Source organism: Lagopus leucura, unplaced genomic scaffold (assembly GCF_019238085.1).
Source record: "Lagopus leucura isolate 7727_CA_CO unplaced genomic scaffold, USGS_WTPT01 Super-Scaffold_760, whole genome shotgun sequence".
NCBI classification, from domain to species: Eukaryota; Metazoa; Chordata; class Aves; order Galliformes; family Phasianidae; genus Lagopus; species Lagopus leucura.
The window spans coordinates 1695316-1719078 of record NW_024962257.1 but is presented as its reverse complement, the minus strand read 5'-3'; the positions used below and the strand labels follow the sequence as shown (position 1 = coordinate 1719078).

The following is a 23763-nucleotide window of genomic DNA, read 5'->3' as shown; positions in this document are numbered from 1 at the left end:
CAGAGCCTGCAAAGGGAAGTGCTGAAGTTAAGGAAAGAAACTGGAGACGCTGTGGGCCTGCCTACAATAAGGTAAAAATGAGCAACCTTCAGTTAATTATTCTACATAAACACTGCTCATTTGGTTTATAGAAATTCAGTCTCATAGCAGTCCGTTTACATCTCTGAGTTCCTATCTTCTGCTGGCTCTCCTGCCTGCTCCTTCCTACCAGGAGCTCCTGACCTACAACTCAGCTTCTCCAGAATGAAAATGTCTGCTGTCTCAGAGGCAGCTCAGAGGCTGCCAAGCGCTGCTTTCCAAAAGTACATCACCGATTTTTTTTTTTGCACTGACCCCAGGAGCAGAAAGCAGAACTGCATCCATAGGAGATGCTTTTATTATCCTTGCCTCATAATCTCACAGTGAGGAAAAGCTGCACCTGCAGGAAAACCTTAGCCAGGCACTGCAGAGTAAGGGAGAGAATTTGAGATTTTGCTGAAGGAGAAAGAGATTAAGGACACACAGGCAGTCCTCTGTAACCCCGTCAGGGATGAAGGATGCAAGCAAATAAGCATCACCCACCTCTCCTTCTTACAATCCTATGTTTTGCATCTTTTGGCTAAGGGAGAGGGGATGGCAGTGCAAGTGCTGTGTTACAGAGCATATCCGCACATCTGGATCTCAGGAAGTGTAAAACGCCACAGGGTAACACAGCAATTTTCCAAGTGCATGGACAGCTGCAGTGTCTGAGCTGCTCTGTCTTCCTTGCATACCATGTTTGTGAGGGTCATGGGAACTGAAATGGGGAATAAAACAGTAACAAAGATGTTTTTTAGTGATTATGTATCAACTTCAGAAGCGAATAAGACTGTACAGCTGTTCTTTTTCTGCTCATCATGTTAAGACTGCTGGGTTACACTGCAATGCCTACCTGCTAGGCTGTGTGGCTACAAGCTTTTAAAATGTATGTTTACAAACCCTTGAGAAGAGGGATATAAAATGAAAGAAATGACAGCTGTGAATGATGACTGCGATGAATACTGTCATCATAAATCCTGTCCTCCACCCAAAGGAGCAGTGAGGGACTCCTCCTGTACCACGCCATGTTTTTACATGTCAGGTATGTCTCTCCTACAGTTTCCAGCTAGCTTTTGGCCTCAAAGTCTCAACACACGTTGCCTGAGCTCAGCTGTGCATGACTCAAAGCTATTTGCCCAAAAATATTGCATTTATTGATAATTTAGGTTGAGATTTTCAGGCCTGCTCTAGGGCTTCTGCTCCCCGAGCCGGAGGATTTGATGCATATAAACCCTCTGGGAATGTGTCTTTTTGAGATGCTCTGCACAGCCTGCTTTTACAGCTATAATTGCAAGAGGAAGGGATGCTGAAATGATAGTAAAAAAAAATGTTTTCCTATGAAAGATTAACTACTTTTACCACTGTGGTCCTTAGCAGAGTTGTAACATACATTAGCTGCCAATTCCCTGCTTCAGCCCAACCTGCTGTTGCTACAAAAGGGGGTGACAGTTTAAACAACTACTTCTGGATAATTCGGCTGAGGAAAAGCTGTGCTCTGTATGAGATTTGCAGTGACAAATGAATTCATCTACACGTGCTGGCTACACATTTTGCCATATCTTTATTGCACTTTTACCACGTTGCAAACAATTCCACAAAAATGCTGCAAAAGTAAGCCTAGAGCTGCTGAAAACAGCTTTTTACCCATATATGTATATATTTACACAAAACTATCAAAAGCAAAGTTGAAAAGGAGCAGCTCAGCTATGATAGTCTAGAAAGATAAGAGCTGCCACCTCCTTAAGGATAAATAGTACAACTTGTCATTTTACATCACTTTGTAAAACCAACATTCAAGTATTCCTGTCAATGCACAATTAGTGAAATTCCCTTCTGGTAATCACTGTATTATTATTATTATTATTATTATTAATAATATTATTTTTTGCCTTTAAAAGTTTGTAATGCCTTAACCCTTTAAATGCCGAACAGCTGGAAATAAAGTGTTCAATTTAAATAAGATACAGCGGATTAGAGCACTTAAAGGGTTAACACAACATCCTAAGCGGACTGTCACCACAAATAAAGTGTGAGTCACAAACCTATGCTGTCCCTCTTCGTTAGATTTGGTAGGTAGGTCTGGGGTTCGTAGATATACCGTATATAAATACAAAATATTAAGTAAAGGCCTCCTTGCTATACAAAAAGGACAGGAGGTGTTTTGCTATCAGTCTGTCGGCGATGTGAGTGTTTTCTCAACCTCTTCATAATCTCTTCTCGGGAACTAATGAAAAGCATCACGTTAGACTTATTTTTCTTAATGAGCCAATCCTTTGCAGAGTCTACACTATACCTACTCTGGGAACAATTATATCTCGTGTCTGAATTCACTGAATTCACAAAGTGGCATACCAGTCTTTTGCAAGACTTTTTTTTTTTTCTTTTCCTTTTTGAATCTTCTTTACTCGGCTGATAAAAACATAGTCTTGCGATTTCACTACCTCTCGGTCGCAACAGTGTTAACATCAGTGTTAAAGTCATTTTCAACCACATTGTCATAACCATCCTTCTCTATGCAGTCACTGACAGCCTTGAGGACAATCCGCAGCCGCCTGTCCATCGCCTCCAAGTGAGGTTGGTAGAGAATGGGAGCGATTTTATCTTTTAGCAAAGATTCCTTCATCAGGAGACTGAGTTTGTATTCCTCCTTGGCTAACAACTGCAATCGCAGATAGGTCGACTTCCTTATTCTAAGAGAAAAAGGAACAAAAAATCTGTGTCAGTGATTTCATCGCTGCTGATCTCAACGAGGGTAAAAGGCTTGGAGTCACAGAGGTGATAGCAAACAAATATTGTCTGATCTGAAATGCTAAGAACCAAGCAGCGTCATATTCCAAACCCGTGCATCCATTTTCACCTGACTGGTGATGTTTGGGAGCCTGCAGAGAAGGAGCTGCCATGCAAAATGAAGCTCTAGATATCCCTCATCCTCAAAACTCTTGGCCATGGGCTTTGAGGAACACACCTTTGAGAAACACTGCAGCTGAGGGAAGAGTTCACCCTTGATTTCAGTTTTGCTTTAATAAAGCCATATTTTAGCAGAGCCTCTCACAATAGTTCAGAGCCACGCTCCTGCTGGCAGATCTTAATTCAGTAAAGCACTTCAGCCTGTCAGTGCCAATGCTCAGGGACAGCTCAGGTCAGGCTCACCAGGCAGGATCACAGCATCCCCTGTCTCCATGGTTTGCAGAGGAAGGCACACTCGAATATTTCAGTGCTACTAGCTGAAAAATCTGTACAAAATGGAGGATGACTGCAGAGATGAAACTTACCTGCAGCACTGGTTTAAAGGCACCAATATGGAAAGTTCATCGTGGGAGTATTTTCCAAACCTATTTAAAGGTAAGAAGAAGAATGTGACAAATGCTGCTTTAAGGACTCGCTTGCACAGCTCTTTTCATTTCAGGAAATGCAAGCATAAAATTCATGGCTGTATATGTTCTGCTTAACTGGACTGGCACTGAGAAAATCTGGACTCCAAGTTCAGCCACTTATTCTGAACAAATGACACAGTTCTGGCAGGTTTCAGTTTTTCTTTTCTGAAATAGGGAAGCAAATACTTATTTTGTACTCTTCTCTGTTAAGCTGCTCTCCTTATAAACTATGAGGTATGGACAAGAAAAACCTGTTTCTGAGCAGCAAATAGCATGCAAGAATTTGGTTCTGCTTTGGGGCTTCTAATACTGCCTTATTATACCAGTAATTGCTAATAATTCGTAAATGACTGGATGCAAAAATGGTCTCATAATGGCTGCTATGAAGTAAATAGTTTGTCCAAAGATTGTTCAAAAGATTATTGAAGGTACTTACCCTCTTCCATTATCTAAGTGGATAATAAATGTTTCATTTCCAAACTTTTCAAAGGTTTCATAGTGATGTCGATCCATGTTACCTATGGTGAAAAAAGACCATTCTTGTTAAGGCTTAGCTTACAGGGGGAAATGGATTGTTGAAATAGGGATGTTAATCCATATGACTTCACTAATGCATTTGATCCACAACCAAACACCCTGTTTTTTCTTGGTTAAGAACTTCTTTCCAAATTTCTGGCTGCTTGGAAAGCCCCAAAAAATGTTACAGCTATAATATATGGAGCAGGATTCTCCTGGTACTGCTTTTGGCATCCATGGCAGATGGCCATGTGATCTCCATTTTAAGGTCACTGTGTAGAGCACCGGCGCCAAGCTGGAGTTTTATCTCCATAGTGGGGATCCCGAGTCACTTCTAGATGCCCATGTGGCTCCTGAGCTGTGATTTGGCCTCTCCTGCTGCAGTCTGCTGCAGAGATCTCACCAGTGGGAATGGCAGAGGCTATGTCCTTGCTCACTTGTCTTCAAGGACCAAGTGTTCCTGTTGACGCCTTGCAGTGATATTGGTGCTGGGCAGGTTACGTACACAAATGTCTCAGCGTTAACCTCTGGGTACACTTGGCATAGGTCACTGTTACATTCTTGTTAATAATTAATTTATTGTGAGCAGGCTAGCTAACCAGGAAAGAAAAAAACAACCTTCCTAATACATACCACAGTTGTCTTTGTGACAAATCAATACTTCTCCATCCCCCAATCCCAACCTCCAAGTCTGTAGAGCAAGCAGCAGGGAATATTACTGCAGGATGAAAGCAATGTGCCAAAACTGAGCAGCCTTTGCAAGGGTATGCAGGAGCTGTACAGAACTGTGCTAAGGCGCTCACTACAGCAAATTGTGAAGCCCCTGGCAGCTTTGAAGGAGACTAGCATGACCTGCATTTATCACTGTGCACTCCTGAACATCTTTGTTCCTTTAATCTGCACTGATGGGAATACATAACCATGTAAATGTGCATTTTCTCATAATCATCTAGAATGGCATATACTGTAAATGCAGCTTCAGCCGTGCTTTAGCAAATTGCTGAGCTACGCAGAGCGGTGTAGAAAGAAGTGGTTCTTATTCTAATTAAATGTTGCATTTAATTTTTGAAAGAGATGAAACATACCCATTAGAAAATCAAAAACTGTCATATCCATTATATCCAGAATTCTGGTCCCACTGTCATACGGGGGTGTTTGTTTAACCTCTTCACAATAATCTGGATCAACTTCCCATCTGGAAAAGCCAATATTTCAATATTTTATGTGACATGCAAAGCTTACTGAGCATTAAAAAACAAACTGTCGTTTTGCAAGGATTTACTTGTATTCAACTGAGGGCAGGAGCATGAGGAGGCAGCAGATTCCTCAGGCTGCTCTCAGTATTGCAAGCAACCAATAAAGATTGTGACTGATGAAAAAGGAAGAAAATCACAAGACTGAAAACTATGTGGTTAACAGGTTCAGGATTTAGGAGACCAGCTGCAACATCAGTCACACGGTGAAAACATTTGGGACTTGTTTAAGGCTGCTGATAGCAGTGAATCTTTCTCTTTCTGGTAGGAAGTAATACAGGTCCCATTGCATCCTGTCAAAAGCCATTGCACATATCTATCCCACAAGGAGACTATGACACTGAAGGTCATTTCAGGTTCAGGACTGTAGCCCAGAGCTCCTTGAAATTGTAAGTATTCCCCTCCTAGGAGTTGGAGCTACTGAAGAACTGCAAATGTTCTCCTACACCACAGCACATTAGGTGTGATAGAGAAAGCACTGCTGAATCTTCCTCTTGGCATTTGCTGCAGGTGCACTTTGCTCAGTACTACTCACTCTGCTTTCTTGCGCTTGTGGTAGGAACGCCTCCAAGGGTTTCTCCAGGTTTTCCTTTTAGCTAAGGACAAGTCAGGAAGGAAAGCAGCTAGAGACCCTTCGATCTGATCTGGTTTTCCACACAGGGCATGCTCAGTTGAGCAGTAGTAGGAGCATTCGCCATAGAAGCAGATGTTGTTGGCTGACAAATAAAGGAAAACAGTTTTAAAACCTACTCTTAAATTAGTTTTCAAGAATTCACAAAAACACTGCTGTATGTGAAAAAAACTTCAGGAGAAGTGAAGCTCTGACCCAGAACCCGCTGTTACCACGCATAGTTCTCTTCTACTGAAACCACTAGAAAGACTGATTTATTTCAGTGGCTAGGATCACGCCCTATGCTGAGCTGTGACTGTTTCCATGTTATTTATATTCCAAAACCACAAAATATATGTTTTTTTTTCTTCCTTCTAGCCCCAGACTGATAGGTTCTCTTGCATACATGTGTTGCCCTATGCTAACTGGTGTGGCTGGAGCCCCAAGTCCTGCAGCTGCGCAATGACACATGGCCAAAATTAAGCCACCTTCTAAAATCTAATCTTATGTTTTAAAGAACATGAAACAACATTTTGTCCATTTATTTGCTGGGTTGAGAACTGGCAGTTTTACTGAGGAGAGCTACGTAGCATGCAGACTTATGTGGAGGTGGAGAAGGTGAAAACAGCACAGATGTAAATCTTTCAGCACACATCCCAAACAGAAATGTTCTCCTCCACAAGTCACATTACCCCAGCAACCATTAGACTAAGGACATGCAGCACATTTTGGAATGTGTTTTACCTTAAGACTTCCCCAAAGTTGCCACCACACTTTCTGCAATGAGAGGAACCGTCCACCTTTTTACAAGAGCCCCTTCCCTTCCCACAGGACCATGACCAAGAAGGAGAGCATGATGCTGGGCTTGTTGGTGTGCAACAACTCTTCCTAAAATTACTGCATGCACGTAAGATGTCATTAGAGGGAGATTGTGCCCTTCTCTTATGGCAGCACACAAACGCAGAAGTCACTTTGCTTCCTAATTCCTTCTAAACTCAAATATTTCTTCAGAACTACTCTCTTTGCAGAAGGAATAAACAGGTGTAAATGAGGCAGGGGGGGGCTGGTGTATTGATGGAGGTTGGCTTCTGCCTGCTGCATGTGGCTCAGAAAGGCAGGCTGCCACACTGCCACCGCAGCACGCCCATCAATGGATGGAAGTCTGTCCCTCCCAGCCCACAGATGTGTGCAAACCCAGCCTAGGGCTGGCAAGGCATGCAGGATTAGGGACTCTGCTGGTGCGACACGAGGGAGATAAGGAGCAAAGAGGGCAAGGAGCAGTGTGGGCCACACGGCACAGGGATAAGAGGAAGAACAGAGAAATGATGTGGGGCTGCGGCTGGGGGAGGAGTGGGAGCAGCAATAAGGTCTCATTATGGCTTTGATTGCATTAATTAGCTGTATTGCATAGGACTGACTGCTAACCCTGGAATTACCTCAAATAATCCGACTAAATGGCTGATGATTTACTACTTGACAGTTTCAATCAGGGTTTCCTTGGCAGCCTCTATTGATGGTCATTGATTTGTCCATTGAGGTGTGGTTACTTTATGCTGGGCGCACACTTTTCAAATCCCTCTGTTGAGAACGGCTCTGAGGGCTGCCAATGGTCTGTCCTCAGGTACAGCTCCTGCCCAAACAGTGTGTTCACATTCTCACGTTAAAGCCCGATTCAGTCCAGAAAATGACTGAAAGAGAAGTACTTGGGAGAAGAGAAAATGAAGATCAGGCTTGCTTCTCCTCCCCGTGCCAAGCAAAGCCGAACCGTTCCTCGTACACCAGCCGCTCCAGAACCATCTCAGTGGCCCTCACTCATTCTCTTAGCCTAAATTCAAGTGCAAAGTCAACATCTGAAGAAATCCAATATGTTGCAAGCTGAGGGCTCGCAGCCCTGCAGCCTGTGATCGCTCAAGGGTTCCCTTTCCGCAAGGGCTCTTGAAGCGCAGCCCTGATGTACTTATCCCTGGGCTAATGCAGGTGCCTCAGCTGCCTTTGATCATCCTGGCAAAACCAGGAGGGCTTCATGCCTCCTTGCAAACCTCTTAGGATGAAAGTGCAGAGTTGTGGAGCACCTGCGGGCAACACGGCGCACAGCAGCAAGTCTGCGGATGGGAGGAGCGGGCGGGTGGTTAGGGAGGCTGGGATATGTTCAGCCAGCAAAGAACAGGGGAAAACATCTGTGGTTTATACCTTGAAAAGAAGTGATTGCAAGCAAAGTGTTTCAAGGGGCTCCGGGCTGCCACAAGGGATGGTTTATAAGAAATCACATACAGATGCTGCGCCTGCTGCAGGCTAGCACAGAGGAATAAGGAAGTACAAAGAGAGCCTGATTTCCCAGGGCCTGCTGACACGGTGGGAAGGCAGGGCTCTCCCCAGCTGCAAGAGCCAGTGTCTGCATGGAATCGAAGCTGCGGTGGGCGACTGTTTAGTTCGGCTGTGTCAGCATCACCTGCTGCTCTGTGCAGGGAAGGAACCCGCTCCTATTTATCTAGATCACCAGAGACAATTTATCTCCCAGGGGCTGGGTGACCTGACTTCCCAGCTGGCAGCAGGAGGCTGGCACTCAGTTATCTGTTGCTGCATGGGTTCTGCAGTGAGCAAAAGGCGCACAGAGATGCCCCTCCTGCGCTATCGCAGCCTCTGCTGCACATTATGCAAATCTGACCTTTCAAAGAAAGGAATTATAATAAACACAGCATTTTGCACAGCAGGGAAGATATATACTGTGTTTAATAGTTTGCTTCGGAATTTAACTTGGGGAACAATGAAACCCTGCTTGGTATTGTCAATGGAAGCAACCGGGACTAACCATCTGACAGTAATCACACATTGGAACCCAGATAAATCTCAGGAAGGCTCGGGGGCTATCTCCACTGTCACGCTGCTGCTGCTGAGGGGTGACACAGCTGGCACATGGGCTGCTCTGCTCCTGCCGTGCCCCTCCAGTTATTGACTTTCCCACAGAGCCCCATTGCTGCAACAGGAGCGCGGCCGCGGCAGGATGCAGCCTGTCATTAGGGCAGCAAGCATGAGGTAAAGACATAATGCCTTTTCTGACAGCTGGTGTTCTCTCAGACATACTGCACTCACTCTGCGTCACTTCTATCTGATCTCTGGGCATAGTGGAGGTGACAGAGTGCTGGATCTCAAGTGATTATTAACAAAATTAACTTTTTTGATGGATACAGAAGAGACATGCTGAAATGTCTATCCTGGTCCTTAAGTACAGGGAGTGAGATGAAGCAGTCTAAATTATCTGGGGAAATACGCTCATTTTAAAAGCATCTTAAAAATGTAGAAATCAAGAGGTACCAAAGATAGACACTGCTCTCATTTAGGGCTTCAAGGTGCAGCAGCAAGCTTCTTGGAAGCCTAAGTAGGTGACCCACATTCTGTGGGGCGTGCTGAGTGGGAAATTCCAGCCAGAGACACAAACCCAGCGCTTCAACAGGAGTCCCACACAGAGCAGGGCATGGCCTTTGGAAGGCAATGAGAGCCCCAAGAGCAGCACAGCAGGAGCAGCCACCAGGGCTGCGTGCAGGAATGGCAGCAGCAGCACTGCCAGAGCAGAAAGGGATGTTTACACACACAGAAATGCTCAAATACTTTGAATGCGTAACATGTAAACCCCTTCTTCATTAAAAGCAAACAAACAAAAAGCCTGTTTCCCTCAAAGCACAACAGAAGCAAGTGAATATCGAGCGGTCTTGCAGATGTCTGACTTCCATTATCCGAGGATGGATGGACACAATTCATAATGAAATCCAACAAAAATCACCACATTCGGTGATCAAAACTTGAACTAATGATGACAATTAAGAAGCAGAGTGTCTGTGTACTCATCTGCACATTTTCTGTGCATCACCCTGATAGCTGAACCATAACTCTTCTTGGGAAGAAAACGAACAAGTGGAGACACCTTAAAGCAAATTGCTTGGCAGAGCAATTCTTTTACTGAGATTTGCATGAGTCTTAATAGAGGACATTTAGCAAGCCTGTGCAATTCAAGTACTGGAAAGAGCCCTGAATATTTACCGATGCAATGCATGAAAAGATCTTTCATTTACCTGCTCAAAATAATAGCTAATTCAGAATAGCTATTGTTTGCTGAGAGGAAAAAAAAAAAACAACAGAATCCCTTGGAATTGGTTAATAAGAAGAAAAACATAGTGCTTACTAGCTGTGCAACATTGATTTCTTTAAGCTGCTGCCTCAATTACTTCCAAAACGAAGGCTGACATCATTAATATGTCTCTTTTTTCCTAGCAAATTACCATTCATTTGTAAGAGTAGCAGGGCTACTGCAGTCTGCCCTACTGCAAAGGATGTAAAATTAATTTAAATAATTACTGACCTAATTCAATTTCTCATGTTCAGTCCAAACTGCCTGGAAGAGCACTTTTCTGCAACCTGCTTTCTCTCCGAATGCCTGACCCCAGCCCTTCCTGCTCGCAGGGAAGGACAGACGGACACCACATGCTGTGCAGCAGCACCTGCCCGAGCTGCCTGGAAGATCTCCATTTCCATTTCTGCTGGAACAAGTGTGGACATTCAGGAAGGTCCTTCCTAACATACCTCCTGCCAGACCGGGGAAAAACATCTTGTATTGGTCAGCAGTCACGATGCTTATAACGATTTCCTGAAGGGTTTTCACTGCGAGTCATGGTCTCCCAGCCCAAGGGGAAGAGTTGTGTGTATAATGAACTACACTCAGTGCTTGCTGTGTGGATAGGGACACACTGCTGGCAGAAGCAATACATCCCCATGAGCAGCCACTGTCAGCAGACACAGCTGGGGAGGGGGATGCAGACCCCAGAGGGGCCTTGGTGTGCAGTGGCTGTGTGCAGACTGATTCTTGCAAGTATCCATGTAGCACCACACAACTAATTGCTTAATTTAGGACTTTTATCACTTTTTCATTAGGCATTAATTAATGTCTGCCTTTTAAGGTCAGTATGAAATACAAGATGGAGGCTGGGCGTATGTTAATGAGACTCCTGCTAATTAAATTGGAGCTCTGGAAGGAAGAGCTCTGACAAGTAGCCAACATGATTTGCACATAGTATAATGATTCTGAAAACGCAAAATTGAAAAGAAAAAACAATTGCTTAAACGTTTTATTCTCCAGGAAAGCCTGATTCATAGTTCATCAAATATTTTAATTGAATTTACCGAAAGCCTCCATATAAATTTGAATAAAGGATTATGCTTGGATCATCCTTTGGCTGTCTGGAATTTTGCAGTGACAAGATCCTTATCTTCATCCAACAGCAGCTTTCACTCTGCACTGCTGGGCTGCAGCTGCTCTATAGACTAGCATGGTTTTGGAATTCTCAGAAAGCACTCAAGTTCACCCCTAAGCCTCAGTGTATAACCCAGGAAGACTAAAAAGCAAGCAAGCCTACTAATCCTTGTCTCACTGGCTAAAATGCAAGTAAAACATATTTCACATGAGCCAAAACATCTTCTGCGCACAAACAGCTGCAAGATTTTTTGGTCATCTTTCATGGGTAATTATTTGCTTGAAAACATATCATGCAAAAAAAATAATAATAAAAAAAAAAATATATATATATATATATATACACATATATATACATACGTAAACAGAGAGAGATAGAAGGAAAGGAGTGAGAGAAGTGCCTGGTTGGCCACGCAGTGTGCCTGCAGACCACGTTTGTGAACACCATCAGTCATATGGGCACAACTGGGGCACGTGTAACAGGGGAAGGTGAAACATCTCATAATCGTGTAATGTATTGCACCAGGGTAGTTACTGGAATAAATAACAGTCTGCTCAACCATATCCTGCAGAGCCAAATATAAATATTAAGCTAAAAATAACAGCCACAATAATGACTTTATTGGTGCTCACGATAGTGTGATAAACACTTTAACTGAGAATGCTGTGCAGAGCAGGCTCTGCTTCCAGCTAGCTGCAGTAACACGCTGCTGCCATGGGAGAATCTGTGCTGAAGGCTTTGGGTGTTGCTTTCAGGGATCCGGGCTAAGCAGCTGCTGGCCAGGCACACCGAATGAAGGAGAGAGCCCTGGAGATTCCTGCTGCAGAGTTCCTGTTACACAAGTTCAGGAATGCACATTTGCACACAGCTGAACTAATATGGGCTAAGCACTGTGGACACAGCTACAGGTTTTACATCTAGCATTTCCCTGTATATTCTTTCTCCACAAACATATTTGAGCATGTATTTTTGTGCCTTAATTTAGAGCCTTAACCTCAACATTTCAACACCCCAGAGGATCCCTTTGACTGTCTTTCCCTATTTTTGTACATTCTGGGAACAGGATGGACATTTACCCCGTGTTTGTACAGCTCCCATGCTGTGGAGCTCTGTCCTTGGCTAGGGCCATCAGATGTTGTGAAAGAGAGAAGAATATTGCAAACAGGGGTGATACTGATTCCTGGGCCAGCCCTCAAAGCAGGTTCGAGGGCTGGGACCAATTCAGATCAGTTTTACTCTAGACTCTGCGCAGCAGTGAATGTGAGCTGGAAGCAGGATACATTACACATCTGCTTGATTTTGTTTCAGGCTCCTCTTGTAATAAAAACTGAGGTATGTGACTCTGAGAAAAGGAGGTTTTGGTCCTCCAGTAAAAAACAAGAAACAATTGCATATGACCACCAAAAGTGACAGCTCACACAGCACTAGGAAAAAAAGGTCTAAATAACTAATAGGCTGAGTAATAAGCTTTTGGGTAAACTGAGAGAAACAGAAGAAATTGCTTCAGAAACTGCTCTGCGTAAAACATTTGTTGAGTACATTGCTTTTGTGAAAATAAAAGCTTGTCTCTGTGGATAATTTGTCAAGGGGAAAGGCACTCAATTCAAAACAATAAAGTCTTCTTTGTATGCAGTGTCTCCACATTTATATTTATTCAAAGGTCTAGAAGACAGTTCTATTAGAAATATCTGAGCAATTAAGCAATCTACACATCGTTCCCTTAAGTACGTGTTCATCAGGATAGAAAGAACACAGTGCTGTTTCCAAGGCTACCTGGTGAGATGAAAAATGTTCTCCACAGCTTCTTGTCACGAGTCACATCTCGTATCTCCCTCGTCATGTTAACCAGTCTGCCTGCAACCGGTGGGACACGACGGAAATCCAGGATCCTGGGAGAAAAGGAGAGGCAGTTTATGTAAAGGATTGCAACGATAGTGATAGGTTTCAGGAAGGTTCAGTACACCCTGAAGGCACGTTAATCTGGGGCCTTTAAGAAAGCCCGTCAGCTGTAAATTGGATCATCCTTCTGATAATATCCTACAAAATGCATCATGAATATTACCAGCTCTGACTCGCCTACACAGTACGGAGCAGACGCAGAGCAGTGTGGAGACATGCTGTCCCATGAGAAAAAACAGTGACATAACATTGCAGAAAGAAGAGACAGGAGGGACTTGGTGTTCACCTGGTGCCAATTCAGGGTTGTCACAACATGTGTTTTGCTCACCAATGTTTTAGGGATTGGAGGAATGGGATTTCAGCCTCTGTCTCCCATGAACACCATCTAATAAGCCTAAAAACTAGTTTTCTCTTTGTTTGTTTGTTTGTTTTCCTGACGGGCTTAGTATTGGTTTCATTTATTTCCTTCTGCTCCTCCCTGTTTCAGTACCCTCATAGCAATATAAACAACCTCCCTGCAGCAAAACACTTTCCCACAGGCAAAGGGTGGAGAAAGAGCCTTTCTCGACCACAAACTCTCCAGCTTTAGTAGATCATTAAAAACTCCCTATGAAGCAGTGCCATTAGACACAGTAAAAGAGCAAAGTCTCCACACAAAGCCTCCCCATAGGTGGGATTTTTATGTCCACTCTACTGATAAGATTTTCTGCACTGAGTAGCAAGTGCTTTTTCTGCTTAGCATGTGGATGTTTAGTATTACTCCCCGCAGGAACTCCATTAATGCCTTTTCCTACAGTACCATCTGCTTAAAACGGCAATATAAAATATAAAACAGAGGGGATCAGCACCAAGGTCAACATTAAAATACAGAAGACCCCTTTAAGGATGAGAGCAAGATGGCTCTTAATGGCCAATCTACTCTGTGCCACCCACAGACGTGTTCCCTCATCCTGACCATCAATCCAGAAGGCATCAATACTCCATGCACCCCTAAACAGTTTGTGGCCCAAAGCTTCAAACTTTCACAAGGATCTTTCTTGGCACTGCAGACTGTGAAGGAAGCCTCAGTTCTAACTCAGCCTGTGCAATGAAACGCTTTGTAGCCCTTTCGTTAGTAATTCATTAATAATTAATTCTTGCTCCTAACGTGGGCTGGCTGAGACCGTCCTCTGTCCTTTTCCAACACAGCCCGCACTATTTCTGCTTGGAGGACATTTTCAGCTAACAGGAATGTGAGATGACCATCAGTGTCCCCTGTCCCAGATACCCTCCAGACATGGGACAGCCCTTGCTTCAGGCTGTGACGCCTGGTCTGCTTTTCTATGGCAGTTACTCTTCGAACACTCAGGAGATTCCCCATGCCTCACTTGGATTTGCCCATCCTGGAGCTGATTGGGGTGAGCCAGATTCCCATTGTGCTTATGCCACCTCTTCCCCAGGAGATGGCTCCTCCCCACACGCACTTGCAGATCACAAAGAAAATTAATTTCTCAGCCTCCTTTTGAGAGCATTTCTCTTTCTTTTTGAGAATTACTTACTGCTCAGTTTCTCACTCCTGGAGCAAGTCCAATTTCCTGATTATTAATCTACCATTTCATCACCTTCCGTTTCTTTTATTCATGGCTTTTGCCCACTTTTGTTCCATTTTCCCCCTTTTTAAAAGCAATTCAGACACAGAGCTGGGCAAGTGCACGAACTTATCGCAATATTTCCACTTTTTCTTTCAATGCAAATCCATTTTACTTGCCTGTCCAAATGAAATGCTGCAATTTCTGCATTATGTCTTTCATAGTCTGAGAAATAAAAAAAATCAGGCGGGGTTTCTTGTTCTCTGGTCTGCCTGCAAAGAAAAACAAGGAAAGTGTTTTAATGAAGGTTTAGCATTCCTAAGGAGTAGTACTCAGACATCAGCGAGTTGTTCAGTGGTTCGGTATTGTTTGCTTAATGGAAGGCCTTTAAATACTTCGTGTGTGCATTATTTGTCATGTAGCCTTCATTTCAAGTTCTGTTTTAAATTACTGTAACAAAAAATAGGGTTCCAAGACTCGTGCATGCAGGCTGCTGTCACCAAGCTCCTCCACTCAAGGCTCTCGCTCTGTTTAACAAGATCTATTTTATCACTCTCAAACATTTCATTAGTGATAGCAGCGAAGACAATGCCATTTCATTAAATTATCATTAACTGTAATTATGAAATTTCCAAAAGTAATAACATTTTTCTTTCATCTCTGGGAGCCGTGCAGCTCCTATCTAAAATATGACTCTGCCTTTGTGTTTCTTGGAGCCAAAAGTGACATGTTTTTCTCATTTCAGAAGAAATGGGATCATTGCAGTTTGACGGCCACGACACATGTCATGTTTCAAAGAACATTAACAAGCCCGTGTTCCAGAGAAGATGCAGAATTTGTTGTTTCTTCAGCATAAGAAACAATAAAAAATGTCATCCTGATGGAAAGAGAAAGGCTAAAGATTGAACACTGAACTCCACGGCAAACAGAAAGCTCTGTGTGACAGGAGCAAATCTGCCTTATTTTAGGCAATTTCCAGCCCTGATGGCTTTTGGACGGAGAGCAACTCAGGCAGTTGACCAATGCAGTGTCAGGGCCCCACCAAAATCTGCACCATATTCCATCTGAAGTCTTAAACATGAAATATGGACTGCAAAACTGTTCTGTAGAACATCTGCAAGGGAGGACAGTTCCCTAGAAGAGGAAAGCATAATTTTCCCAAGCTCTTTCTCATTCCCAGGTGGCCAGCTGACAGCTCGTGCATCACCTGTGCTACACAGCAGCCATTAAAACACATCTCACTTCCACAAAGACTTTGGTATCCCTGCCCACAGCAGAACACTGGAACCAGATGTCCTTTAAGCCTTCCAACCCAAGCCACAATATGATTGTGTGATTCCACGACAAGTGCTGAACTATTGCCATCACAGAGAGAACATGAAGGTATTTGGTGGGTCCAGTACAGCAGGAGGTCAGAGGGGCAGGAGGTCAGAAAATAAAAAATAATATCGTGGTTTGTCTTCACCATACATGGAAAGGAAAAGGATAGCACCTACAAGGAGGAAAACAGAGAGCCCAAAACCTGAGGCATGTCACACAGCGTGCTGTAAAAGGAACACGAAAGCTAAGAGAGCAACCTTGGTGAATATGTTCCCCTCAGAAATGAAGAAATGAGCCTTGAACATAAACGCAAAGAAACAGGCTCTGATATTTCTGTTGAGCAGAAGATTATGAGTCTCTATTTAACTTTCCCTCCCTCCCTCCCAGATTTTCAAACAGCTGATTGCTTCAACAAATAAAAGAAAGAAAGACTCATCCCGAGCCTTTGCAAACTTTACACATATCAGCACAGCTGATAAGCAGCAGAAAATATTACTAATTAGCTAATCAATGCCATCTGCCTTTTATCTCCAAAGGGCTTTAAACAAATCATGGCTGTTCCTTTACAAGAAAATCTTGCTCTGGAAAATGAGACTTAAAGAAAGGGTTGATCCGAATCTTGCCAGCACAGCTCTCCGCGCCGCCCCATGTCGGCAGTCAGCGCATCACTGCCAGGATGCTCTGATCTCTCTCATTTCATTTTCCTCTTTGTTCCCTGCCACCCCTGGCAATGGTTGGGGATATTATTTGTTTTCAAGTCAATATGGCTCTCCTGCAGGCTTCGGCTTGTTTGTAAATATTTCTCTCCTGTCATAATGTATTACTGAATGGTGGCGTGGGCGCGCCCTCCTAGAAAATCATGAACTTGATTGTCCCTAAAACTTGCAAAATGAATGGATACCAAATTGGCAGTGCAATTCAAACAATGCACATATTGTGTTTTTTAAGCCTGACTAAACATCATGAAACCATCCTGTATGTTTCTTCAGTGCTTCAGGTGTTTCCCTCTAATCATCCGTAGGCGAACACTCTCCAGCTGCAGTTACCATGGGCTGCGCCCACAGGCATGGCACCCACCTTGCTGCTTCTGGGCAGTGCTGGGTACTTCTGAATGCAGACTGGAAGGAGTATTTATCAAAAACAGCTCTGCAGAACTAAGTTGTACTAGGCTCAAAAGTGAAACTCTCTGAAATAACCTTGAAAAATCCCTTCGTATAACAGGATCCAATATTCCACTTAAAAGAAGGGGAGACTTGCTCTTTGGGTCTGACCAAAGGCTACAGTTTTATTCAAACTTATTTATGATTTATCATTAATTTGATGTCTGCAGCAGCACCTAAAGAGCTGCTGTACCACCAGCAGATGCCAGCATGTGTGATGACCATTGCCTTCAGTACAGCACTGCATCTGAAAGGTCTAATGCAGTGCTGAATTGATGGAATCAGTGGACCATTAGGAATGGCTTCTGCAGTGCTAAAAGCATACCTGCATCATAATCATAACCTTGATTGTTTTGTTTAAATAAATTTGTAAATGATTTTATTATATTTGAAAACTTGAGAGTTTTAGCGTGTGCAGTCTAATCATCACCCAGTTTGCTGCTAGTTCTTGTAATGATTTTCTTACACGCACACACAGCCTTCGGACACGCACAGCTGATGTGTGTGTAGGGAGCGGTGGGAAATTTGATGATTCTATGCACCAAACCCTGCTCTCAGTAACACGGGTGGGCAGTCAGCAAGCCCAGCAGTTACTGTAGCACAACAGCCTCAGTCTCTACTGGAAAGGCTGGGAAAGGAGCGTGCACTCTGAGCCAGAGCAATTAAAATATCTTATAAAACAACACTGGAGCTGGTCCATCCCGTAGCATGTTTTAAATCAGAGCTGCGTTTTAAGGGAAGAAAAAAAAAAAAACAACCAACAACCTAAGGACAATCCCAAGCCAGAAATCCCTCCCTGTTATTTTATCACCCGGTGGTTATTGAAGGTTAGTGCCTAACAAAACAACACGTGCAGTGAAGGATTTGAGCACACGGACCAGTCCGCCAAATGCTCACACAGCGCTCGTGTCTGATGGACAGCAAACCCCATAGCATGCAGGACTCAGTCCTGCACACGTTGGCAACAGTGGGAGAGCGTTTCTGGCTGAGGCCCTTATTTTGCAAACAGTTGGAATCTGGTGATCCTCTCTTTGGAGGAGGATTTGGCTGATATTTCTAACGGCAGGCTGGGAAGCTCTGGAGGAGAGACAGATGGAGGTCTGTTGGTGCTGCGCACAGTTAAAAATCACACAGTGGCACCAGACCAATTATTGCATGAGGAAAAGACAAATCAGCACCGGTAACACTCATAGGGGAGGAATAAGAGGGAAAAGGACGAAGGGGAAAGAAAAGCCCATGAAATTTTCCCAGCTTGGAGAAAACACAGGAAGTAAAGAAGGATTTTAAACAGGATAAGAACACGTCTGCACGATAAGATGGAACTTCTGATCTTGCAGCTGGAAGAGCAAGTCATGCCTGAAAGCAGGAGCAACAGAGATACTGTGCTACATGAACGCAGTCGTGAGTAAATCAGGCGAGCAGCTCCCTCTGACTATGGCTGGGACCTGTTGTGGTGCTCAGGAGTTTCTGGATAAGCCAACACAGTGATGTGTGTGCAGGTGCAACTGCAGAGCTTCAAGTTTTTTATTATGTTTCTGCAAACAATTGTTGGCTAACTTTGCCCTAACTCAATATTATCAATTTCTTGGATTCTTCTCTTTTTTTTTTTTTTCGTGAAGCTCATCAGCACGCTGAGGCTGCAGGCTTTGTGGCATTTCAGGAGGCGCTGTTAGGATACCTTTAACATGGAAATCTCTGCTTAGCTTCCAGGATCTCCTGTGTGCACCTGCTCAAATTACCTGGATTAATCCCCACCAGGGCCACCAGGGCATTGCTCGAAAGAATCCTGCCTCAGTGCCAGACTTCCTCTGCACCGGAGGGGTCCTATTATCTGTGCAGCAGCCAGAATGCCAGAAAATAGGGCAAACAGCCCAATCTGACTCAACTGCAATTCCGACACACGCTGTCCTCCTGTGCCGCAGTCCAAGAATATTTCAGGACACCTTGGTCTCAAAGGCGCGTACCTCAGCTAATCAAAGGACATACTGATGACTTGAAAGCAGCTCCTCCTAACGAGGCTGTGCTCCTGCTCCCACACCTAATCAGGGGAATCAGCGAAAGGGATTAGGGATGATTAGGGATCACAGATCTGCAGCACAGAGGGGTCGCTTGGGTTGGTTTGGGAGACGGAGACCCCGATGCTGCTGGGGAAATCTGGCAGCTGCAAAACCAGCAAGAATGTAACTGGGAAAGGAGGCACGGTCAGTGCATTGGCAGGGACAGAGCTAACACTGCTTAGAGTAATGTGCTTATGGGAAAAGAGCACTGGAGATCAGCCGGGTCTGCCCACGGCAACAGGTTGCTATTCTTCTTCCACGGAAAGCAGCTTTCCTCTGTTCCTGTTAAGGTGCCTAAATACATACTCTGGAGCCAAATCGAGGGCTTGACACTTAATATCCAGTGTTATCCAAATGATAAAATACAGTTAGTGCAGGAGCTAACCCAGGAAGAAGTGGGGACTTCTTGCATTCAGAAGCACCGTGTGGGGCTTTGGCATTGCTTTTGCACCAGCAATCAATTGATGTAACCACAGATGCTCCACCAAGTCCTGAAAACCCTTCTTCCGGTGCAAGCAGGCAGGCAAATCTGCAGCCTAGGAACTTCTTTGTACTCTGGAAAACTCAGACTGAGATTCTGGTGTCTGCTTGCAGGATTTTCTCTCCCCCCCCTTAGCCCCCCTCCATCCCTTGTGTCAAATTGGATTGTGCAGCACTGGGATCCAGAGTGCCTTGAGATAATCTAAAGCGTATTATTCTAACTGAATGAGGCAGCCCGTGGAAAAAAAAGAAAGAAATAAATAAAAGGGAGAAACAAAACAATGTCTTTGAGGCTTCTGCAGAGCTTAGGAGCAACACTTAGGTTTTGCATGCAGAGTCCTATCACCAGGGAGAGCTTTCTATGAGTTTGGCACCAGTTAGAACAGGTGGAAAAAATGCCACTTAATTTTAGAATACATTTTAGTAGCTTAATAAGTCCTTAGGAAGATAAATGACACTGCTAATGCAGTTACATCTACAGTAGCAGAGCTATCTGGTGCCTGTTTCCGACTCCTTATGGAGTCTTGGCAGCTGATGGCTTTGGCTTTATCAAAGTGCTCTGCTGCAAAGAGCACTCCCAGGAACGATATGAGCTGTTTACAAGAGCAGAATACGGTCCAGAAAATGAGTGGCCAATCCAGGAATGCAGAGACATGCTCTTTAAGTGGTACAGAAAAGATGTTTGGCCCGTGTCGTTGCTCTCATCCAAACAACAATATGGGCCTCTGCAGAATATTTAGGCTTCTCTCGTTTAGCTAGCACTTCTGCAGCTAGAAAAATGAGAGAATATTTATTGTGGCAGAAAGACAGAAATTCGCACAGGGATGTGCTAGGAATAGGAATAATTAGCAAACCGCCAAAAGGATAAATACCGAGATGATGGTATTGCATGCCAGCCCCGGAGTGCTTTTCTCCAGAGAAGAGGAGGAGAGCTTGACAGCAGCACATGCTCAAGGACCAGTCAGTGCCACAGAAATCGCAAACTTCTAAGACAGTGCATAACAATAAGCTTCAAAAAGAGCATTTGTATGTACGAGTATCTGGTTACCTGGCGCAGGAGGGTACTGGGGGGAAGAGGGAGAGAAAATCCTCAGGGAAACGGTGTGTCAAAGAGTTTTGTTTCCATTTCCGATTGCAGAGTCAAAGGAAAAAGGCTCAGGAGGTCACCTACCCCAGCCCCCGGCCCCAAGGCGAGATCAGCCGTACCCAAACTATTCTTGACAGACGTCGCTGTAACGCAGTCTTCAAAACATCCTTTCCCTGTCCCGTGGCTACAGCCCTCGCCTCCTTGTCCCCAGATGCTGGCCTCACTTCTGCACATTTCCCCTCTGTCTTCTCCTCCTCACCCCATGACGGAGGCAAAGCCGTCACATCGGTCCTGCTGCAGCACACCTGAGTGTCTTCCTGAGGAACGAATACATGCGAGAGATTTGCCACAGTGATTGGCTCCCATTCCTGAAAAGCACATTCCAAAGCTGAGACCCAGGAACTACACCTTAATGCCATTTATATCTCTCTGCTCAGAGACCCATTCTTTGGGGAATGAAGAAGCATTCATCTGTTTTTAATTCATTACAATTCTCTCCAACGCAAGGCCTTGAAATATTGACTTTTGCCTTTCCTCTCAAAACCAGCTCTGTTTCTAGAAGACAAAGAAGCAACCTCTGATTCCTTGACACAGATCAGGGAATTCGGGAAAAGGGTTTGCAAAACTGCACCCTGGCTCAAATATCGTCAGTGAAAGGCTCCTGCCAGTCCGTATATGAGAATACATCACTCATAAGATACATGGAGAAAAACAGATTTCCACCTGAGCAAAACACAAGCTGCCCCTCCTGAAGACACAGGCAGATAGGATACGAAGGAATGAATAATCAAAGTAACTAGAAGGATCTGAAAATTTGAAAGATTTGTTTTATTCTCCAATAAATATAAAAAAATAAAATAAAATCAGACATTTTCCTCCACCTTGGGGCTTTTCTGTTCCTTCTAGAGATCTGGATTTGGTACTAATGTCTCAAAAGACATCCTCTCTATACCACTGCCTTTACTGACACTGCACTGACAGCAGAGCCGAGGCATAATCTCACCAATCATCATTTCATTGTCTACCAGCTCAGAAGAGTAACTATCTTTTTTCATTCATTCTTTTGTGCTTTAGGATACGTTCAACATGCAGAGAATCTTTGATCAGTATAAAAAAACACACAGAGTTTGATCAACCGGGAAAACTTCCTTCAGCAATTCAGAATATTACTTCCAGTGCTGCCTAGTAAGTAGATGGAAAAATATCACTGGTGAAAGCACGTTTCTCAGGATGCCATCCCCACCTGCACTGTTTGGTGCAGCAGGCAGCAGCCCCTTTCCCCTTCCTCAGCTAAAGACAGGGGATGTGGGCTAGACATCTGATTCACAGCTCTTCATTATTATTATTAATAATAATTATTATTATTATGTAGTTAGAAGATGTCTGGAAAGAAAGCCAAACAAACTGCTGTTTACAAAGCAGGTAACATGAGAGCAAAACTCCAGCACTACCAAGCTCCAAGTAAATGCACATAAGTGCATGCACACAGGTGCACTTTATGTATAGCCCACCAGCGTCTTCTGCCTCCTCTGGGATACAGGATGCACTGCGATCAGACAGGTAGGATCCTTCTTTGTAACACTTGCTTATATTTCCCCCTTGTCCCCCAGATACCTCAAAAGGCAGGCATAGTGCAAGCCTGCAAGTTTAAAAGACTTAAAATGAGATGAGTTTTTCTAGGGGGTAGTGAGTGATCTCAGTTATTACCAAAATGAAGCATCACTGAACAGCAGGGTAAATGCAGATCTTCCCCCATGCTTTTCATGACTGCTTCTGGAAGCTGTGTGCAAAGCTGCTTCTGCTGTACATATCAATATGCGTGGCTGCTTTGGGGACTGAAATGTGCGCTTCCAAAATCAGAAGCTCATGTCTCCACACACCTTAATTTAAAGAAGCCTGCTGCCTGTGCAGGTATAGAATCCATTCCGCTCCACTGATTGTGCAGGAGCTGACACAGAAGCAGAAACTGCAGGTGTTCAAATGTGTGGGACTGAGTGCAATTCCCCTTCCTCTCCCTTCTTTTGAGATACTGATGGGGAGAGTGGATGTGGGATGGGGAATGAACAGATGTCACTGTCCCAGTGCTAAGTGGTGGGGCGCGATGCCTAGGACGCTTTTGTTCCCATCCAGCAAGCGCAAGGCTTGTACAGAAAAACAAATGAGTCATGGTATGTGGAGAACAAAAAGTTCTGGGAAGCTCCTGTCGCTAATTCACTTTGCAGATAAAAAAAAATAAAATACTTAATGCAGAAATAAGGTTTGATTCATCCCTGAGATAGAAACTTGCCTTGATGTACGGGAGCTGAAAGATGAAGAGGTACTTAACAGCACTACAGAGCAGCTCCCAGCACCAACATTAACATGGTCAAGGCTGTTGCCACAGCAGGGAGGAAAGGACTCACAGCGATTAAATAAGCAGGAGAGACAATTAATGAAGTGCTGCAGTGATGGTTTGTGCTGTTTTTTAAGGTTTCTTCATTAAGGAGCTGTACCGCTGTACTGCTGTGGCTGTTTTCTGCCCAGCCTTTCCGTCCTGGATTCGCCTGTGCTCATGGACGAGCAGTGAGCATTTTTGCCATGCCAAGCCCATGAAATCTGTCATCTTTCCCCTTGACGTATCCCTCGGAGGCTCAGCCTTACACTGCCTGCTGGTCATAAATTGCAGACGTGAAAAATGATCCAGCTGCAGAAACTATTTTTGAAAAAGCAGTCAGTGCAAGCAGAGCTCAGTGTGAGGCCAGGTACTGTCAGCCTCTCAGGAGAAAGGCTACAGAATGCTGTCTGCAGAGAAGGTTTTTCAATATCTAACATTTTTTGAGCGCAGGAGGAAAAATGGGTGTGAAATTAGAAGTCTGAAGCATTTCTTCTGCCCTGAGAATGATTTTAAATATGTCTGTGGTCATTAAAGGCAGGGATTTAAAGGAACAATAACATTAAGCGTATCAGAAGCATCACAGAGCTCAAATTTCTTGGATTTTTTTTCTTCTTTTTTTTTTTTCCTGCACATGATGTAAATGCCATTGGAACCCCAGGTTCACAGTAAGTTGGAAAATTAATTACTCTGGACCTGATTCATTGATACGTAACATTTTCTTTTTGGTCATTATTTTTACTCATTTCTAGTGAGCTTGTCTTTAAA

General features: G+C 44.0%; 1 protein-coding gene across 2 annotated transcripts in view; it reads right to left on the bottom strand.

Moving 5' to 3' along the window:
• Positions 1 to 1599: 1599 nt before the first annotated feature.
• The window catches only part of FAM20C (FAM20C golgi associated secretory pathway kinase), a 55503-nt gene continuing 33339 nt past the window's right edge, over positions 1600 to 23763 (bottom strand). For both annotated transcript variants that reach the window (XM_042864469.1, XM_042864468.1), the window contains 7 exons: positions 14700 to 14792; positions 12827 to 12942; positions 5736 to 5916; positions 5033 to 5142; positions 3868 to 3949; positions 3330 to 3389; positions 1600 to 2747 (listed from right to left, as the gene is read on the bottom strand). In XM_042864469.1, the coding sequence (XP_042720403.1) occupies positions 2495 to 2747; positions 3330 to 3389; positions 3868 to 3949; positions 5033 to 5142; positions 5736 to 5916; positions 12827 to 12942; positions 14700 to 14792 (895 nt within the window). In that variant the 3' untranslated portion in view covers positions 1600 to 2494. The remainder of the gene's footprint in view (positions 2748 to 3329; positions 3390 to 3867; positions 3950 to 5032; positions 5143 to 5735; positions 5917 to 12826; positions 12943 to 14699; positions 14793 to 23763) is intronic.